The sequence below is a fragment of the Macaca fascicularis genome, chromosome 2, assembly GCF_037993035.2.
Source record: "Macaca fascicularis isolate 582-1 chromosome 2, T2T-MFA8v1.1".
NCBI classification, from domain to species: domain Eukaryota; kingdom Metazoa; phylum Chordata; class Mammalia; order Primates; family Cercopithecidae; genus Macaca; species Macaca fascicularis.
The window spans coordinates 17,772,176-17,789,311 of record NC_088376.1 but is presented as its reverse complement, the minus strand read 5'-3'; the positions used below and the strand labels follow the sequence as shown (position 1 = coordinate 17,789,311).

The following is a 17,136-nucleotide window of genomic DNA, read 5'->3' as shown; positions in this document are numbered from 1 at the left end:
CCAGGAGCTTTGTTCTCGTGAGGCAATCTCAGGTCTGGAAGAAGACGTGATGAAAGGTTGGCTGTTGGAAAAGACAACCACCTGCCAAAAATGGGGAATCTACTTGGAGAACCAGAAAAACAACCTATTTTTTTAGTCAGAAATCCTGGTTATATCATTCATATAACCATTGGGCTAGGTATGACTTATTTCTCGGCTCAGAACTACATATTTCTTCTTTTTTTTTTTTTTTTTTTTTGAGATGGAGTCTTGCTCTATCACCCAGGCTGGAGTGCAGTGGCACATTCTTGGCTCACCACAACCTCCACCTCCCAGGTTCAAGTGATTCTTCTGCCTCAGCCTCTCAAGTAGCTGGGATTACAGGTGCCCGCTACCACGCCTGGCTAATTTTTGTATTTTTGGTAGAGACGAGGTTTCACCATGTTGGCCAGGCTGGTCTCGAACTCCCAACCTCAGGTGATCCGCTCGCCTCTGCCTCCCAAAGTGCTGGGATTACAGGCATGAGCCACCTTGCCCGACCAGAACTATATATTTTTATTGGATCACATTTTCTACTCTCTCTCTCTCTCTCTCTCATTACCTCCAACTCATATACACATCTCAAATAGTAATTATACATACACAGTGGATACTCATGAATCATCTGATTAATTCATGATTATAGATTGTGAGCATGAACAAGAAATAAACAACCTTGATCTTTAGAAGAGTTGCAATTTTGCAAAACTACATAAATTCATTAATGAGATATGACATTTTGCAGACTTATTCTGATGTTTTTAATTTATTGGCCATTTTTTAAAAAGTAACTTATGTGGCTCCTGACTAGTTGACAAACAAGAATGTAAACCCAAATATCTCTCCCCCTTTTTTGGGAATAAGTCATTTGAGACCCCCAGACCTTGTAAAGCTAGCCTGATGATAGATCTGGAAACTTTACCAATTTCTGTACATACCAGGGGATGAACTGGTTTCTTAAGAAAAACTGAAGGAATGTTAACAGCAAAGACCTGTCATGACGTACTTGCCAATATGATGTGATACCTGTCCATGTCCACTTCTAGGTAACGCTGTCAGAGAAAGGATTTGGACAAAGAGTGTGTTCAGAGGAGAGGGACCAGTGTGGTTAGAGGCCTAGATATCATGCTGTCTGAGGAATGGCCTGGGCAATTAGACGTGGTTAGTGCAGTGAAGGGAGATCATGGGTTCTGCTGATGAAATTGAAAGGCTCCCAGGTAGAAAATCTAATAAACATATTCTGCATAACTCTGAAGGGTAGAGGGAGGATCCGTAACATTGGCAAGAGGGCAGACTTGCGCTCAGCATAAGTTCAGACATTTTCACAATCATGGTTTCCCAACAGCAGAACAGGCTTCCTTTTCTGTAAGCACCAAGTGAAGTTCAGGAGGGGCTAGATGACCATGTGTCAAATAGATTGCAGGAAAGATTGAGACACCAGACTAGATGGCCTCAAAGCTTCCTTCCGTGGTTTCTCAAATATCTACGGTGGTGTGAGCGCTTACTTCTGCCACCCAAAAAGGCTCTTTTAATTAAGATTTTTGTTTTTCTGACCAGTAATACAAGCCCAAATCATTGAATGTGAATCAAGTCTCTCTACAATAGAGGCTTTGCTAGCCTCAAAAAAATGTGAGCATGTCGAAGAGAGGAGGCCTCCCTGTTTTTTCTGTGTCCCAGCTACAAAGGATAAATACAGTGAACATTATTTTGACCTGTCTTGGCCAAAGAAAGTTCTCCTGTGAAGCCAGGGCTGTTGCTAATGAGAAGGGGAAGTGTAGGGGATGCTATAGTGCCCTCCTTGATCCTCCTTCATGACCAAGGCACTCACTCCCTGGGAGTGTTGGCTGTTGAAGGTTCACTGCTGAGTCTTCCCTCCAGTGATGGGAGCTGCTTCATTCACGTTGGACACTTTTCATGGGTATCCAGCATCCCATGGCTAGTTGATGCAGAGAAACACATTCCTGGTTATTTTGCCGTAATGTGGGACATCTTTGAAGGACCGTCTCACGTTCAGAGCTTCCAAGGCATTCACTGAGGCCTTTGCTGCAACCTGCATTATGGCTTAGCTTTTTCCTTCTGTGCAATACTGCTGCCTTTAGTCCCTTACAGATGCATCTCCAAAAACCTCCTGCTCAGAACTCACAGCCTCAAGGTCTGTTTCCAGGAAACCTAAACTAAGACAGGAGGCTACTGTAAAAATAGCCAGTGTGGAAACCGAAAGGCTCTACTATGATTGTAGATTTCAGTGGGGTTTTTTTTTTTTGATCAGTGTTAGTGTTTTTTTCATTCATTCATTCATTCATTCATTTAACTAATGTCAGTTGTGTGCCCATTCCATGTAAAATGCTTAAGCTTCTTCCAAGGATAGAAATATTTTATAACCAAAGTTATTATTATTATTATTATTATTGAGAGGGGGTCTCCCACTGTTGCCCTGACTGGAGTATAATAGCGTGATCTTGGCTCACAGCAACATCCGCCTTGTGGGTTCATGAGATTCTCCTGCCTCAGCTTCCCAAGTAGCTGGGATTACAGGCGCACACCACTATCACCCGGCTAATTTTTTTGTATTTTTAGTAGAGATGGGGTTTCACTGTGTTGGCCAGGCTGGTCTCCAACTCCTGACTGTGTGATCCACCTGCCTCGGCCTCCCAAAGTACTGCGATTACAGGCATGAGCCACCATGCTCAGCCTCCAAAATTAATTTTATCATGTTGGTTCTTCTTTCAGTGGAAATTGATAACCTCTTCAATGGCTAAGAGTAAATGTTGTGGGACAAAAAAAGTCCGTATTTACTTCTTTGTGTTTACCTTTCCTATGCTCAGCTGTATCCAAAAAGGGTTTGAAAAGTTAGCTGTGCCTGGCTGTTAAAACAGGAGTGAGTGGAGAAGGCAGTTAAGGACTTTACTGGGTCTCAAGTGTTACAGTTGTTTTCTCTCTGTGATTTTAGTTCTCTAAGTAGCTAAGAGGTGGAAAACCAGAGGCTCTGGAAGAGCTGCCCAATAATGATAGAGCAGCTTTCTTTCATGGCTCACGGTTCCTTCTTTGGCCTCTATAAGCATCACAAGGAAGAGGGACCATGACTTTCCCTGGGCACAGTGTACCTTCATTCTTCATTTTATTACCAAAACCAAAAACAACCTACACACACACACACACACACACACACACACACACACACACATACACACACACACACACAAAAAAAAACTGTGGGGACAGGGAGGAAGGTATTCTTGTTCCATGACTACAGCTGATTTGAAGACTGCCCAGTAGCTTTGGGGTTTAGGATGGGTAGATTTCTAAATATACGTGATTTGTTGTTTGATTATGCCAACTTTCATTTAGTTTCATTTGGTCTCCTGATAGCCACCCTCAACCAATTATTCTGCTTGTCACTCTTCCTGTCACACCAGGGACCAACTTAGCAAAGCCTTGCTCCTCTTGTGTCTTTCGGAATTCTAGTTGAAGACCCCTTGAGCCCCTTCGCAAGCAAACACATGTACCTCCACTGGAGTCAACTCTGGGCTGCATGAATGTCAACACTGGCACCATTCCTGCCTGGACTGTCCTCACCCATACCCTTGCCTGTATCTCTTTGTCAACAGATTGTCCCTTAGTGTCCTTGACTTAAGCACTAAAAAGGAGGTATTGGTCAAAGTTGCTGTTTCTCTCATGGGGATGGCCCCACATCTTTTACAGGTGCAAGCTGTGTCTTAGCTGCTTCTTGCTTCTAGCCTGCCTTCCATTTTCCTTGCTGTGAGCAGTGAGCCTTTGTGCATGGGGCAGGGAGGATTAGGGGAAAATTGGTGAGCGAGTACATGGCTCGCATTGGCTCATGTGTGCACTCAGAATCTTCATAGAAGATTACTGTAGCAAAACTGACCGGTCCAAATTAGCCCTTCCTTCCACTCCCTCTCTAGACAGAATGCAATTCAAGACAGCAGGTATTTTGCATCTAAAAAGGACAGAGGTGAAAGGGAGGATGTCAGATTAACCTTGTTGGACAGTCATCCAAGATAGTATGTTCATGAGGGAGCAGAGGGAGCTGGATAGAGAGGTGATGCCCTTTTCCAAGAGAGCCAAAGTGTTCTTTTGTTCAATTATAATAGTGGGCATTAATCATGTTGTTTAAAAATCTAGTGTACCCTGAGAGCCAACTGAGCATTTCCTAGGACTCAGGGAAAATTCTGTGTGAGAAATTCTCTGAGCCCTGGGCTAAATTAGTCTTCAAATATGTGCTATGAAGGGATACTAAGTGTAAAAGTAGTTAGTTTATGACAGCATAAAATATTTCATTGAACTGTAAATGAAGAACACCCTGAAATCCTTTTCCGTTTCATGTATTTATTTATTTATTTTTCTGAATTGCTCCTTTCTGTAATTCGGGAAAGACTGCAATTCTTTATCTGGAATGTTTCTTCCCGTTTTTCTCAGCAGAACCAGCTGTTGACAAGGAGTATACCCTTTACACGCAATGCTCTGGGGCCCAGCAAACAAAAAAAGAGGAACTGTGACTATTTCCCCAGGCATGCTCTTTGAAAACAGTATAGCTAGACAGGACAGATTTTGCCAGTTAAACTAGGGGTGTGATGTGACGTTTGCATTACATTCAGGATGGAAGATTTAAAATTATCCTGAGTACCTAGGAATGTTCTTTTTTTCCATGTCTTCCCCTTTAATGATGTAATTAAGACTTAAGTGTGTAAAATTCTCCACCAGGACTGCCCCCATGGAACGCGGTCTGCTCCAGGTGATGTTTATAACCACAAATGGGTTCCAAGAATAAACAAAGGAAAAACAGAAAAAGGTAGAAAAACATAGGAGACTATAGGACAGCCTGCGAATGCTGGAGAACAGGAACCAGCTGCCGTTGTTAGGAACAACTTCATGAAGGAAAAGTATTCCAGATTGCCTTTCTGACCGGAGGCCAAATTATTCATTTATTCTCTTTCTCTTTCTCTCTCTCCCTCTCCCCTTGCTTCCAATGAATCTCTGCACTCTAGGAGAAAGAATGACGAGAACATAACACTAGAGACAGTTTGCCATGATCCCAAGCTCCCCTACCATGACTTTATTCTGGAAGATGCTGCTTCTCCAAAGTGCATTATGAAGGAAAAAAAAAAGCCTGGTGAGACTTTCTTCATGTGTTCCTGTAGCTCTGATGAGTGCAATGACAACATCATCTTCTCAGAAGGTGAGTTTTCTTCTCTTAAGGGTCTGGGATCTGACATCTGTGCCAATTTTTTGCATCCTTGGTCTGCAGTGTCATAGAGCACATTCCTCCTGTGGTGGATTCCATACAGTGGATTAGGAGCCCATTCAGCTGGTGGAAAGACGGGCTTAGGGAGTAGCAGGGTTTGTTCTGGTTCTCATCAAATATGGTTGACTGGGGCTAACATTATTATTTGTCTTTGACAAATAGTTTCTTTCACCTAGAGCAGTGGTTCTCGAAGTGCAGCCCCTTGAGCAGCCAGCATGAGTATCACCTGGGAACCTGTTATAAATGCAGATTCTCAGGCCCCACTAAATCAGAAACGTAGGGGGTGAATCACAGCTCTCCGTATTTTAACAAGCCCTCCCAGTAATTTGGTGCAGCTAAAATTTGGTAATCATTGTTCTAAAGATTTGGATGGGGTTGTTTAATCTTAGAGGAGGACTTTCTTTATAACTGACGCTGTTTCTTGTACATAGTCACAGGATTTGTCTTTAGGGTACTTGTCATCAATCCCATATGAGAGAAAAATTGAAATACAGAGAGGAAATAATGAGCTTACTCTTGGATAAAGGGTAAAATAAAAAGTTTACCCTTGAAGCCAGGAGAAGAGTAGATTAGATACTAGCCTTCATCTTTGAAGTTCAGCGTTTACTCGGCTTGAAAGGAAGGCATAGACTATTCCCTCAATTTTTAATAAGAAGAGTATTCAGTGGCTTAATTATAAAAGTATTATATGCTCTTCATCAAAAATTTCAAACAATCCAACAGTGTGTGAAAATTAAAAATGAAAGTACATTTCCCTCATCCCCTCACTCCCACTGCAACAGATCATCTGTATTGACAATGTATTAGATGCACACATGTCTCTATCATTCATTCATATTATCTTCCACTCTGTCCTCTCTCCCAATCACTCCCTCTCTTCCTTTCTCCTTCCCTGCTTTCATCCATCTGTCCATCCTTCCATCCATTCCATCCAGTCATCCATCTTTCAGTGCAACTATTTGATCATACTATATTATTTTGCAACGTTTTTTAAACCCAACCACTTTTACAATTGCTTCTAAACAAGATAGAACACATAGATATACCTTATATCTTTTAATTTAGTCTCAAATGTCATATTATCTCCATGGTGGATCTCACCATGTCTCTGTTGATGGATTATCTTCCGTTTTTCCACTTAATGCTACATTGAATAGCTTTGTAAAAATATCTCATGCATTTGTGCTAATATTTCTGCAAAGCACATTGCCAGAAATGAAATTTCTAGATTACAAGTATGTGTATTTTAAATTTGAATAAGCACTATTAAACTATTCTCCTCCCAAAAAGGATGTGAACATATAGATTTCCACGTACCTTCTCCAGCACTGGGGATGGATAAGTCTTTCAATTTTTACCGACGTGATAGTGTAAATAAATATTAATAGTACTCTCATGGTTGTAGGAATGTAAATTCAGGAAAGGGAAAGGTTAGTTTAGTCAACAATAGGTCTGATTTAATGAAAAAATCTTTTTGAAATGCAAGTGCTGGCTCTACACCCTATCTCTGTGTCCGTGTGCATTCCACTTGCGAGAAGAGATGTGTCCTCGTGATTCGTGTTTGGTGCTTAGTAGCACTGCAGATCCAGCTTGTTCTCTTCCTGTGTCCTTCACCTACTGCCATTCTCCCTCTCTTCCTGTCCAGCTTCCCCCAGGCCAACTTCTCAGTGAACTGAAGGCAGGCATGCACATCTTGTCAGGGCAACACTTTCCAGGTTACTCTTCCTTCCTATGTTCTCGTCTTATAAATGGTCCATTTCTCTCCTTTTCTTTTCTTTTTCTTTTTTTTTTTTTTTAAGATGGAATCTCATGCTGTCGCCCAGGCTGGAGTGCAATGGCACGATCTTGGCTCACTGCAACCTCTGCCTCCCAGGTTCAAGTGATCCTCCTGCCTCAGCCTCCTGAGTAGCTGGGACTGCAGGAGTGTGCCACCATGCCCAGCTAATTTTTGTATTTTTAGTAGAAAGAGGTTTCACCATGTTGGTCAGGCTGGTGTCGAACTCCTGACCTCAGGTGATCCACCTCCCTCGCACTCCCAAAGTGCTAGAATTACAGGCATGAGCCACTGTGCCTGGCCTCGTGTTCTTTATGTGATTTGCGTTAGGACGGAAATCTAAATAGATTAAATCACACGAAATATGGTAGCACCTGATATTCTGACTTACCACGTCAGCTTTCTTCAAGTAGTTCACCTTTTAAAAGAAGGCCTAGCCTAAGCCAAAGGAATTAATCTTTAATAGCGGAATACCCAGGCACGTTTACTGGCATTGAAGAAGCTTTTCTCTCCTTTTGTATACTGGCTTTTCTACAGTAGACAAGTTTATTTCCTCCAAAAGGACAAAAGTTGATAAATGGCCTACAAGTTGGATCTATATTTTATTATTGAATATCTTTGTCAAAATATCTCATGTGTTTTATATTTTACTATAAGCCTTGTAGATATTAATGACTTCCATTTTCAGAGTATTTCAACTTAGGTGATCGTCATGGGCATCCCTCGTATTTTTCCTCTTACTCTCAGACTTTCTTATGAAGTGAGATAATAAGCATAAAGACAGTTTCTCACTGTACAGTACAGGAAGCCTTTCACAGCTGATGACTCAAATGTCTGAGTGATTTCAGAGTCTTCTACAATGCTCCAGGAGGTGGGGGGCGGGGGCGGTGTTTGCTTTTTAAGCATCTCTCTTCTCTGTGGTGGGGTATTTCTTCCACCTCAAACAGCAGACATTAGGAGCAACATTTTGTATTCCATTTCTCCTCTTATTGCCACCATCTCTTCTTTCTATTGAGGAATGAAAACTCTTTTTTTTTTTTTTTTCTTGAGACAGAGTCTCACTCTGTCACCCAGGCTGGAGTGCAATGGTGCAATCTTGGCTCACTGCAACTTCCGCCTCCTGGGTTCAAGTGATTCTCTTGCCTCAGCCTATCAAGTAGCTGGGATTGCAGGCGTCTGCCACCACGCCTGGCTCATTTTTGTATTTTTAGTAGAGACAGGGTTTCAACATGTCGGTCAGGCTGGTTGCAAACTCTTGACCTCAGATGATCCATCTGCCTCAGCCTCCCAAAGTGCTGGGATTATAGGCATGAGCCACCGTGCCTGGCCAGAATGAAAACTCTTAATGTTGATTTCTCTACTCCAAGTCCAACAAGGTAGTGAACACAAAAGCTATGGCGTGCACTGTGGCTATATTATTAGTAGTACAGTACTCTTGCTGGCAAGTTCCTGATCTGCATCTACACAATGGATGATAATTATGTACATCTACCATTTTTAATATGTAAGAAAAAAAAAGGTTGAGCCACAAGATTTTCTTTTAAAGTATGGATCTTTATTTCTAGTGATACTATCAATGATAGTTAATATTCAGAGAAAACATGCTGTTGCTATGCAGGGAGCTCAGCCCTTTCCAAGCATGACCTCATTTCATCTCATAGCCACCCCATGTGGGTAGGCACTGTTAATATCCCTATTTATGCATGAGAAAACCAGGCTTGGAGAAATTTAACACTTTGTCTATGATCGAACGAGTGAGTATCAAAGCTAGTTCTTCAGAGGACTGAGGTCATGGTTTTTAGAAAGAAAGAGTTAAAGAAACTTTGCTGTTTTTTTCTTTAAACCGGGTACCTACCCTTAACCCTGGAATCCCTCCGTGGGGCCTAGTGCCAGTTCCCGTGCCTTCCTACAGTGACCAAGGGCAGGCATGAGTCAAGAAACAACTAGAATGGGGCTGGATCTGCACTGCACAACTGTTCTCTCATATTCATGCTTCCCTCCCAGTCTCTGAGGATTCCCTCCTGCCAAAACATTTTGTGTAGAATTCCAGGGAAATCAGAGTCTATCCCTGTACTAACCAACATATAAAATTCCAATTAGAAGAGAAGTTGTTTGGATTGGTCATGATGGATGGCCTGGTGACAGCTGTCAGTCAGATGAGACATGATGGGCACCAGGACTGAAGGCAGCACAGGAGGTAGGAGAGGAAGGAGTCCTGAGCAAATAGCCACCCTATTTACTTGCAGATGACATCCCCACTTTGCAAAGACATGATGTGGTTATTGATCTCTCACTGAACCTGTAAGAATCAAACACAACAACTCAGTTTTTTTCATTTCATAAGTGGTTTCCAAGTGCAGTGAGACATTTAATTTGCAGAACACTGAGCGAAGAGGTGATTTCTGCTGGTTTAGGTAAGAGAGAAGCAATCTAGTGTAATACTCAAGAATGAGCCAGATCTTCTGGATTTAAGGCTTATTCTACAACTTATTAGTTCTGCTATGTTGGGCCAGTGACTTGACATCTCCATGCTTCAGTCTCTTCATCTGTAAAATGGAAATACAAAGCAGGTGGGAGGTGTTGTGAGGATTGAGTAGATAAATGCATGTAAAGTGCTTACAACATTGCCTGACATGTCACTGTTAGCTGTTAGCAGTAGTTGGGTTTTTTATAGAGGGCTGGTGACTTGTGCTTGTCTGAATGCAGGAAACCAGGCCTGTGTAGCCTTAGGTATGTTCTCACACTGAGGTTTTGTAGTTGAGTGCTGACTGTGGTGCATAAACCGAGCATTCGGATACCTACACATCACACCACAAGGTTTTGGAGGGGCTCACTCTGCTTTAATCCCTGTTTCATCCAGTTTCTCTTTTTCTCCACATGCCTTCACAGAGGCAAGGGGAGCATGCTGAGTCTAGAATTTCTAATCAAAGCTAACCACATCCCTGGCATTGTTGGATAATATTACAAATTAGGCACGTTGTTCCTGTTTTGACTCAGAATCACAGCAGGAAGCAGCTAAATAAAACTGAAACAACTCACAAGTGCCTTTCACATCAGTGATTAGGGTAATCGCAGTTCTGTACTTGCCAAAGGGATTCATTCCCTCTTCATTTTTTCCATGGAAAGCTTGCTTTGGGCCACAAGGCCTTCTCTTTGAATGACTGCACCATTATTGGCCAAGTAGTAATAACCTACGCTAAGACTACACAAGCCAAGGCGAGTCAACATCCATAATTGATCCAATAACTTGACCAACGGATTAATGGTACCTGTGGGTTGTTGTGGGATATAAGGAGATGTTGCTTGGGAGCGCCCAGCACAGTTGGTGGCATACAGTAGGTGCATCCTTTCTTACTCCTTCTTACCCTGATTAAGGAGAACACTCTATGCCAAGGCACATACCTCTTCTGAACGGTATAAACGGTTGCTACTGAAATTGTCTAGACCAGCAGCAGCAGGATCACCAGGGAGCTTATTAGAACTGCCAACCTTGGGCCCTCCGGGGCCTGTTGCATCAGCATCTGCCTATAACAAGGCCCTCAGTGATTTGTTTGCACACTGAAGTGTGAGAAGCACTGGTGTGAACTCACCAGGCAGGGATGGAACCAGAGATGGAGGTCTTATTAACTTCATGCTAGTAACTCCCTGAGCGAATGGGCCCATGAGGAATAAATTTGGTTTAAAGCCTGGTCATTTGGAAATGAGCTCAATATACTTTACTCAGTCAGCTTGTGTAACAGAACTCTCCAATGGCATGTGGGTGTTTTTCAGCAGTGACAATAAGGTTTATTTTTTAAATGTACTCCACAGACGTTGTTCTGGTGTGGATCTTAATGTGTAGAAAATCAGGCATCTTTTCAGTAGGCATTTCTTTTGTTTCTATGATCATGTTCATGTTAGTTTATAGTATTTGTATTAGTTTATCTGTGGGACTGTCCCTTAATATTTCCCAAAGCAAGAAGACATTTGTGAATGTTTTCAAGATGCATTGTACAAGATACTGTTTTGAATTGGATCTACAGAGGAGATGTTTGGTGGCCTTGGAAAGCCCTGGAGAGTAATAGTGTGGTGCTAAGAAGAGTTGGTCTGAATCAGTTCATTCCTGGGTTGTTTGCTAAGATTATCTGCTGAAGGTGGGTACATGGAAAACAAGATGGTAAGCCAAGGAGGATGAAGGGAGGCATGCTGCTGGACCACTTCCAGCTTCCAAATGTCTGGATCTTGGCCATCCTGCTTTTCCTGCTAACTTAGAACTGAACTGCTTATTCTAGGAAATGAGAGGCACTGGGGCCATGTAGGAAAGGACCCAAGTCCTAGACTTTCAGTAGTTTGCAGGAACAGGGTCCCACCCCTTTTCCAATTGAAATGTAGGCAAGGTGGTGGCAAGCCCATGGCCTAGGCTGTGGGAACTCATAGAACAACCATAGTAATGATTGCTGCCTTGGATTGCAGCCTACTCTGAATATGTGCACCTGTGCTAACTACTTTCAGGTGTGTTGTCTTGTTTCATAGAATCATTACATTTCTATGATGAAGTGAAACCTGTGAATTGGCTCCTCCAGACTTTTCATTTTAATGACAAAAAAGTGGGTCTCCAGAGAGGAGCTGGGATCTTTCCAAGATCTCATAGTTTGTTCCTCACTTTTTGTCCATAGGAGAGTCATAGAAGAACCAGATAATCTTGTCTCTTATAGAAGGAATAGCCTTACCCTTCCACATTTCCGTGGTGGTGGCGTGTTTGCTTTTTATCAGTCTTAACCCGTGGGAGGCTGCACACCTTATGTAAGAGGCTACCTGTTCTGTTTGCTGAACAGCAGCCCAGACCCACCACTCAGCATGTCCTTGGCAAGAAGCACAACCTCAAGCTGACACTGTTTCCATGTCCGTGAGAAACGGTGTGTATCAACGATGACCAGTTAGATGCTCATCTGTTGGGAAGACAACAGAGGGCAGAACTGAGCAAACGGCTTCCCTGCTGAAATTACTTGTGTTCAGATCCTAGCTCAGCCTTGTATAAGCTCTTGGTTCTTGGGAGAACTACTTCACCTGTTTTCCTCTCTGAAAAATGGGAGTAGAAATAATGAATACTTTTAATAGGATTATTTTGAGGATAAATGTATTTATTTATGTAGAGAACTTGGCACGGCACAGAGCAAGCACTTAATAAATTTTGACTGTAAATAGTTATTACTGTTCCACTAGATTCAAATTTCTTATCTTTGGCTTTAGCCAGATGAGTGAGGAGCTTTGTACTAAAGTCATGTATTCTCCTCCTCCCTGAAAATTCCTCCACCTGAGTCCTATTGAGGTGCTCTCCATTATAAGAGTCCTGTGAATCAATGTGATCTGTTTACTGTAAAGAATGCGGAGGATGCGGTTTACTGCATTGTTGTGTTATCTTCATGAGGAAGCCAGGAGACATTTATTTTGGCTCTCTGTTTTAGAAAGGTGTTCTCCTCATGAGGACCTGTTTGCCTCTGATCTTTTTTTTTTTTTTTTTTTGAGATGGAGTCTCGCTCTGTCGCCCAGGCTGGAGTGCAGTGGCCGGATCTCAGCCACCGCAAGCTCCGCCTCCCGGGTTCACGCCATTCTCCTGCCTCAGCCTCCCGAGTAGCTGGGACTACAGGCGCCTGCCACCTCGCCCGGCTAGTTTTTTTGTATTTTTTAGTAGAGACGGGGTTTCACGGGGTTAGCCAGGATGGTCTCGATCTCCTGATCTCGTGATCCGCCCATCTCGGCCTCCCAAAGTGCTGGGATTACAGGCTTGAGCCACCGCGCCCGGCCTGCCTCTGATCTTAAGGACGCTTTGAAGCACACCGAGCAGGGGTCTGCAAACTTCTTTGATAAAGGGCAAGATAGTAAATATTTTCAGCTTTGCAGGGCAGAGTCTCTCTCGCAGCTACTCAACTCTTCTGTGGTAGCAGCCACAGACAGTGTGTAAGCGACTGGACGTGGCTGTGTTCCAGTACAACTTCATTTACAAAAACAGGTCTCAGGCCAACCCCCAATAGAGATATTCATGGTTTTTGTGTTTCTCTCTCAAATGCTAACTATCAGAAAAGCTTAGAGTCAAATCTGAATCCTGCTTCTAGCAAATATGTACCTACGCATTTAGTGTACTAATATCACCCTTGCTTACCAGTTTTTACCCTGTGTTCACATGTTTCTATTCCGTTTGTCATAATTTTAGCTCCTATCTTGACTTTATCTTCTTTCACTGTTTGTTGTTGTTGTTGTTTTGTTTTTGTTTTTGGAATGGGATAGGACTGTAAGTAAATAAATTGATTATATCTTGCTAGCTTAGAAATCAGGACTTGAGAAACCACTTCTGACTCAAAGTTCAATCTATGTGGTTAAATAGGGAAGCAGACCATGAGATGTACGCCCAGTGGTGCACGTTGCTGACTTGCCAGCTATGTGCAGGCTTTAGCAGTTAGTGTGGTGATGTGTGCTCTCTAACCTGAGATGTTGAGAGAAGGGCAGAGAAGAGGACTTCTTGTAGCCACAAAGTTTCATTCCTTCCTCTATTGTTGTTGGAGCATTTCTTTTAAGTGAAAACAGCCTTTTTGGTTTGCAAGCCTAACTCTGGCAGGAAGACAAATTATTTTTTTTACAGTATCAGACACGCTGTTTCCTGTCTATGTTTAACTTGCTAGCAGAACATCTCAGCCAGCTGGTTCCCTCTGGACCCATTGTGTCCTTTTGTCGTTGCTTTACGCCATCCAGCAAACCCACTCTGTGTATTGATCACATGCCTTGAGCATTTTGTTGACTTCCGTTGCTTTCTGAGTAAGGCAGGTCTTAGAAATGCTGCCCTCTTTCTCCCAAATCTCATTTTGTGTTTGTTCAGCTCCAGCACCAGGGAGCTGGCTTCATGGGGAAATGATTAGCTCTTGCATGTAAGAAATGAAAAGAGTAAATGGTGTTTTGGTAGCTCTGGGGGATTTTGGGTATCCTGCCTTGGAACTGTGCACTCACGCCTCAAAATAGCTGGCTTTCCAGCTGTGCATTTTTGTTTCCAAAGAAACAAACCAGATTTACTTTCTGGTCTCAATGCAGAAGGAAAACTAAGTGTGGAAATATGGTTGAGAAAAGTTGTTACAAGAGGAAGAAAATTATGGATTCAAGTTGCTAGTCTCATTCCTGAGAAGAGAAATCAGTTATTTGAGGTGATGACTCAGAGCTGAAGTAGCCTTTGGTTGTGAACCTTGGTTAGAAAGCACACTTGGAATTCATCAATATGGCCCTGTGTCTGGCCAAGGAAATAATAAAGATCTGCATGCTAGAGGACACTGTGATTCAGTTGAAGGAAGCTTAGAATGTATTTGAACTGAATTAAGGCAAAAGCAACTCACTTTTCAAGATTTTTTTTTTTCTCAAGTAGCAAAGTAAACAAAGCTGCACTGAGGCCAGATGTGATTTCTGGTTGTGAATATTTGTACTCTAGAACTTCATTCTGATATGAATCAGCAGAGTGGAATCTAGTATGGACACAGGCTGTCTCAAATTCCATCTACTGGCTGTGAGTGACCAAGAAAGCAATCGGACCCGTACTGCTGGTGCTGTAGCAAGGTTCTGGTGGTTCCTCTGCAGCCTCAGGTCTCTCCCACTGCAGCCTCCATGTGTTCCATAAACTCCACTCCCATGAGTAATGGCAAGAAGGGTGCACCGAGCCTTTTTGCTGCTTTGCACGTGTCTCAGTGTCCCACCAGGGGGAAAAAAAGGCTCAAGGAGTTAGCTAACCACTGTGAAATTGACTTTTATTTCCACCCACATATACTCCAGAGGCTGTATTCACCACCGTTTGGACATCTGGATGACTTGCCTTTGGAAAGTCTTTTTTTATTCTAAATCACTCCTGCATGTTACCTGTTATGGAAAATATCAATTTTGCCATTACAAGTTATGCTTTTTTAAAAAAACAAAATAGTAACTTTTAGAGAAAAAATTTATATTTGCTTATCTACTTTTAAAAATATACATATATATGACTTTTGTTGCCTAATTAGAGGATATAGTTGGTTCCAATGTCAAGAATAATTTATCTGAAATTTAGTCATTAAAATTATTTTCATGTCTTCCATTTTCCAGGCCCCATCCTATTCAAAATACCTGTTTCTTCCACCAGGCTGATGTAGTCATTCTCAGCCTTGGCTGCACATTGGAAACACCTGAGGAGCTTTAAAAACTACTCATTAACTGGGTCTTACTCCTGCTGTTTCTGACTTAATTGGTCTGGGGCCTGGTATCAGGAATTATTTTTTAATTCTTCAAGGTATTTTAATATGCAGCCAACATTGGGAACCACTGGACTCAAGACAGTTTGTTCTGCCAAATCTTTTTATATGTTTCATCACGTTCCCCATGTAACCTGGAAAGGGCTGGTAACAATTAAAGAATGGCAAGTACCACAGGAAGGAGCCAAAATTCTGCCTTCGAAGGTTAGAGGAGAAGAAAAACCAACACCTGTTTTACCCCATCCACGGAGGAATCACAAGACTTTTTAAGTGGGGGTATTATTTTTTTTCTATAACAATTTACAAGCAGTTGCTTTAGAACAAGGTCAAGGGCCTGATTGGGAATAGGCATCTTAGCTTTTAAAACTGATTAAACTATACATTAAAGGAAAGCACATTTTAAACCTTCATGTATCCAAAAGGTTGGATGGCAAGGTTTGGGTGCCACTGCCTTGTCAGAGACAAGGCAGGGACCAGGAAGGCTGTGTGCGTGATTTTAGGAGGTAAAGACACTCAGGTGGGAAGGAATTGCAGAAGCCTGTGGTTCACCTGGAAAGCCAGAGAGAGAGAGGATGTATTTTGGTGACCTAACAGGTATTGTGAATAATGAATATGCTTTTCCAAAGCGATCTGGTCTCCCTGTTGGAGGGGATCCTGAAATAACTTAAGAAATGCATCTTGCTTTCAGGTTTCCTGAGAACATGAGGGCCCCTAGACAGAATACAAGGTATAATTCAGACGGTCAGCCAGAAAAAGAATTAAAGAATCAGGGCAGGTGTGGGGATCCTAACACAGCCTCAGCTTTTAGTAGTCGGAAGACTTTTCTGTGTAATAACACAGAGAAGAAAATGAAAAAAAAAATCTTGCTCCAAAGAACATATATGAGGTGTGAAGCTCTCTCTGTGGAGGGACAGATGTGTCATCATTTCTTGGACAAAGCCTGGTACGTTGTAGGTACCCTCCTAATGTTCGTTGCCCTCCTTTTAAAGTCAGAGCAAGAGAGGTAGCAAGAATCTATATCCTAAGGAGGAACATAAAGGATGAAAATCACAGTGGAAGGGATGCCTAAAAGAGCAAAGGCTGAATCAGGGTTTTAATTGCCTGAAATGACCAGTTTTCCAAAACTTATCAGGTAGGTGTAAAATCAGACATATAGGTTCAAACAATCAATTGCAAAGGAGCACTTATCAAAACAGTGGCTGGGAATCTGCCCCTGTGATGAAGACCCCAGGGTGTAGAGGTAAGTTAAGGTCATTCTGAAATCTGGATGATCTTGCTGAAAGAGTCAAAACAAAACAGAAAGAACAAACCATCAAGAGCCTTAAACTCCACTCGCTGGAAGAGGAGGTGAGAGTCCTGCTGTAATCTTTGCTACACAGATTACATTCCAAGTATTATATCTGTGTTTAGCAAAACACATGATGAAGGATCTTAAATAGCCAAGCGTGGTTTTGGAGAATAGATCACTTTATCCGTAGAAAAAAGGTCCTGGCATTTATTGGATGCTATATGCTGGGCAGGCTGATTTTAGGGTCTGATAAATATGTCAGACTTTAGAGTCTCATAAATATATATCTTGAAAAGTAACCGAAGAAAACATGGCTGTTCAACCTGAAAATGAAGTGATTTAGGGGATATGAGTTTAATGTCCAGCAGCAGTTTTAAGTGTTCTCATCCCATAGAAAATGGATTCATTTTGTTGCTTTTTGCTTTAGAGAACAGCAGAAAGGCCAGTAATAGAAGTACACAGAGGCTCCATTTGACTTAATGTAAAGAATAATTTTAAAAATATCCCAATATTTAGTCTTTATCCCAATATATCTACAGTTAGAAATATTGTGATT

The 17,136-nt window shown here is 42.1% G+C and overlaps 1 protein-coding gene across 6 annotated transcripts in view; it reads left to right on the top strand.

Moving 5' to 3' along the window:
• The window catches only part of TGFBR2 (transforming growth factor beta receptor 2), an 87,612-nt gene that overhangs the window by 38,648 nt on the left and 31,828 nt on the right, over positions 1-17,136 (top strand). For 4 of the 6 annotated variants that reach the window (XM_045387070.3, XM_005545565.5, XM_005545564.5 and 1 more), the window contains one exon: positions 5,025-5,215. In XM_045387070.3, coding sequence (XP_045243005.1) covers positions 5,025-5,215 — 191 coding nt within the window. Of the gene's footprint in view, positions 1-5,024; positions 5,216-16,424; positions 16,533-17,136 lie in introns of all 6 variants that reach the window. The other 2 variants (XM_074030856.1, XM_074030855.1) reach the window with 1 other exon arrangement.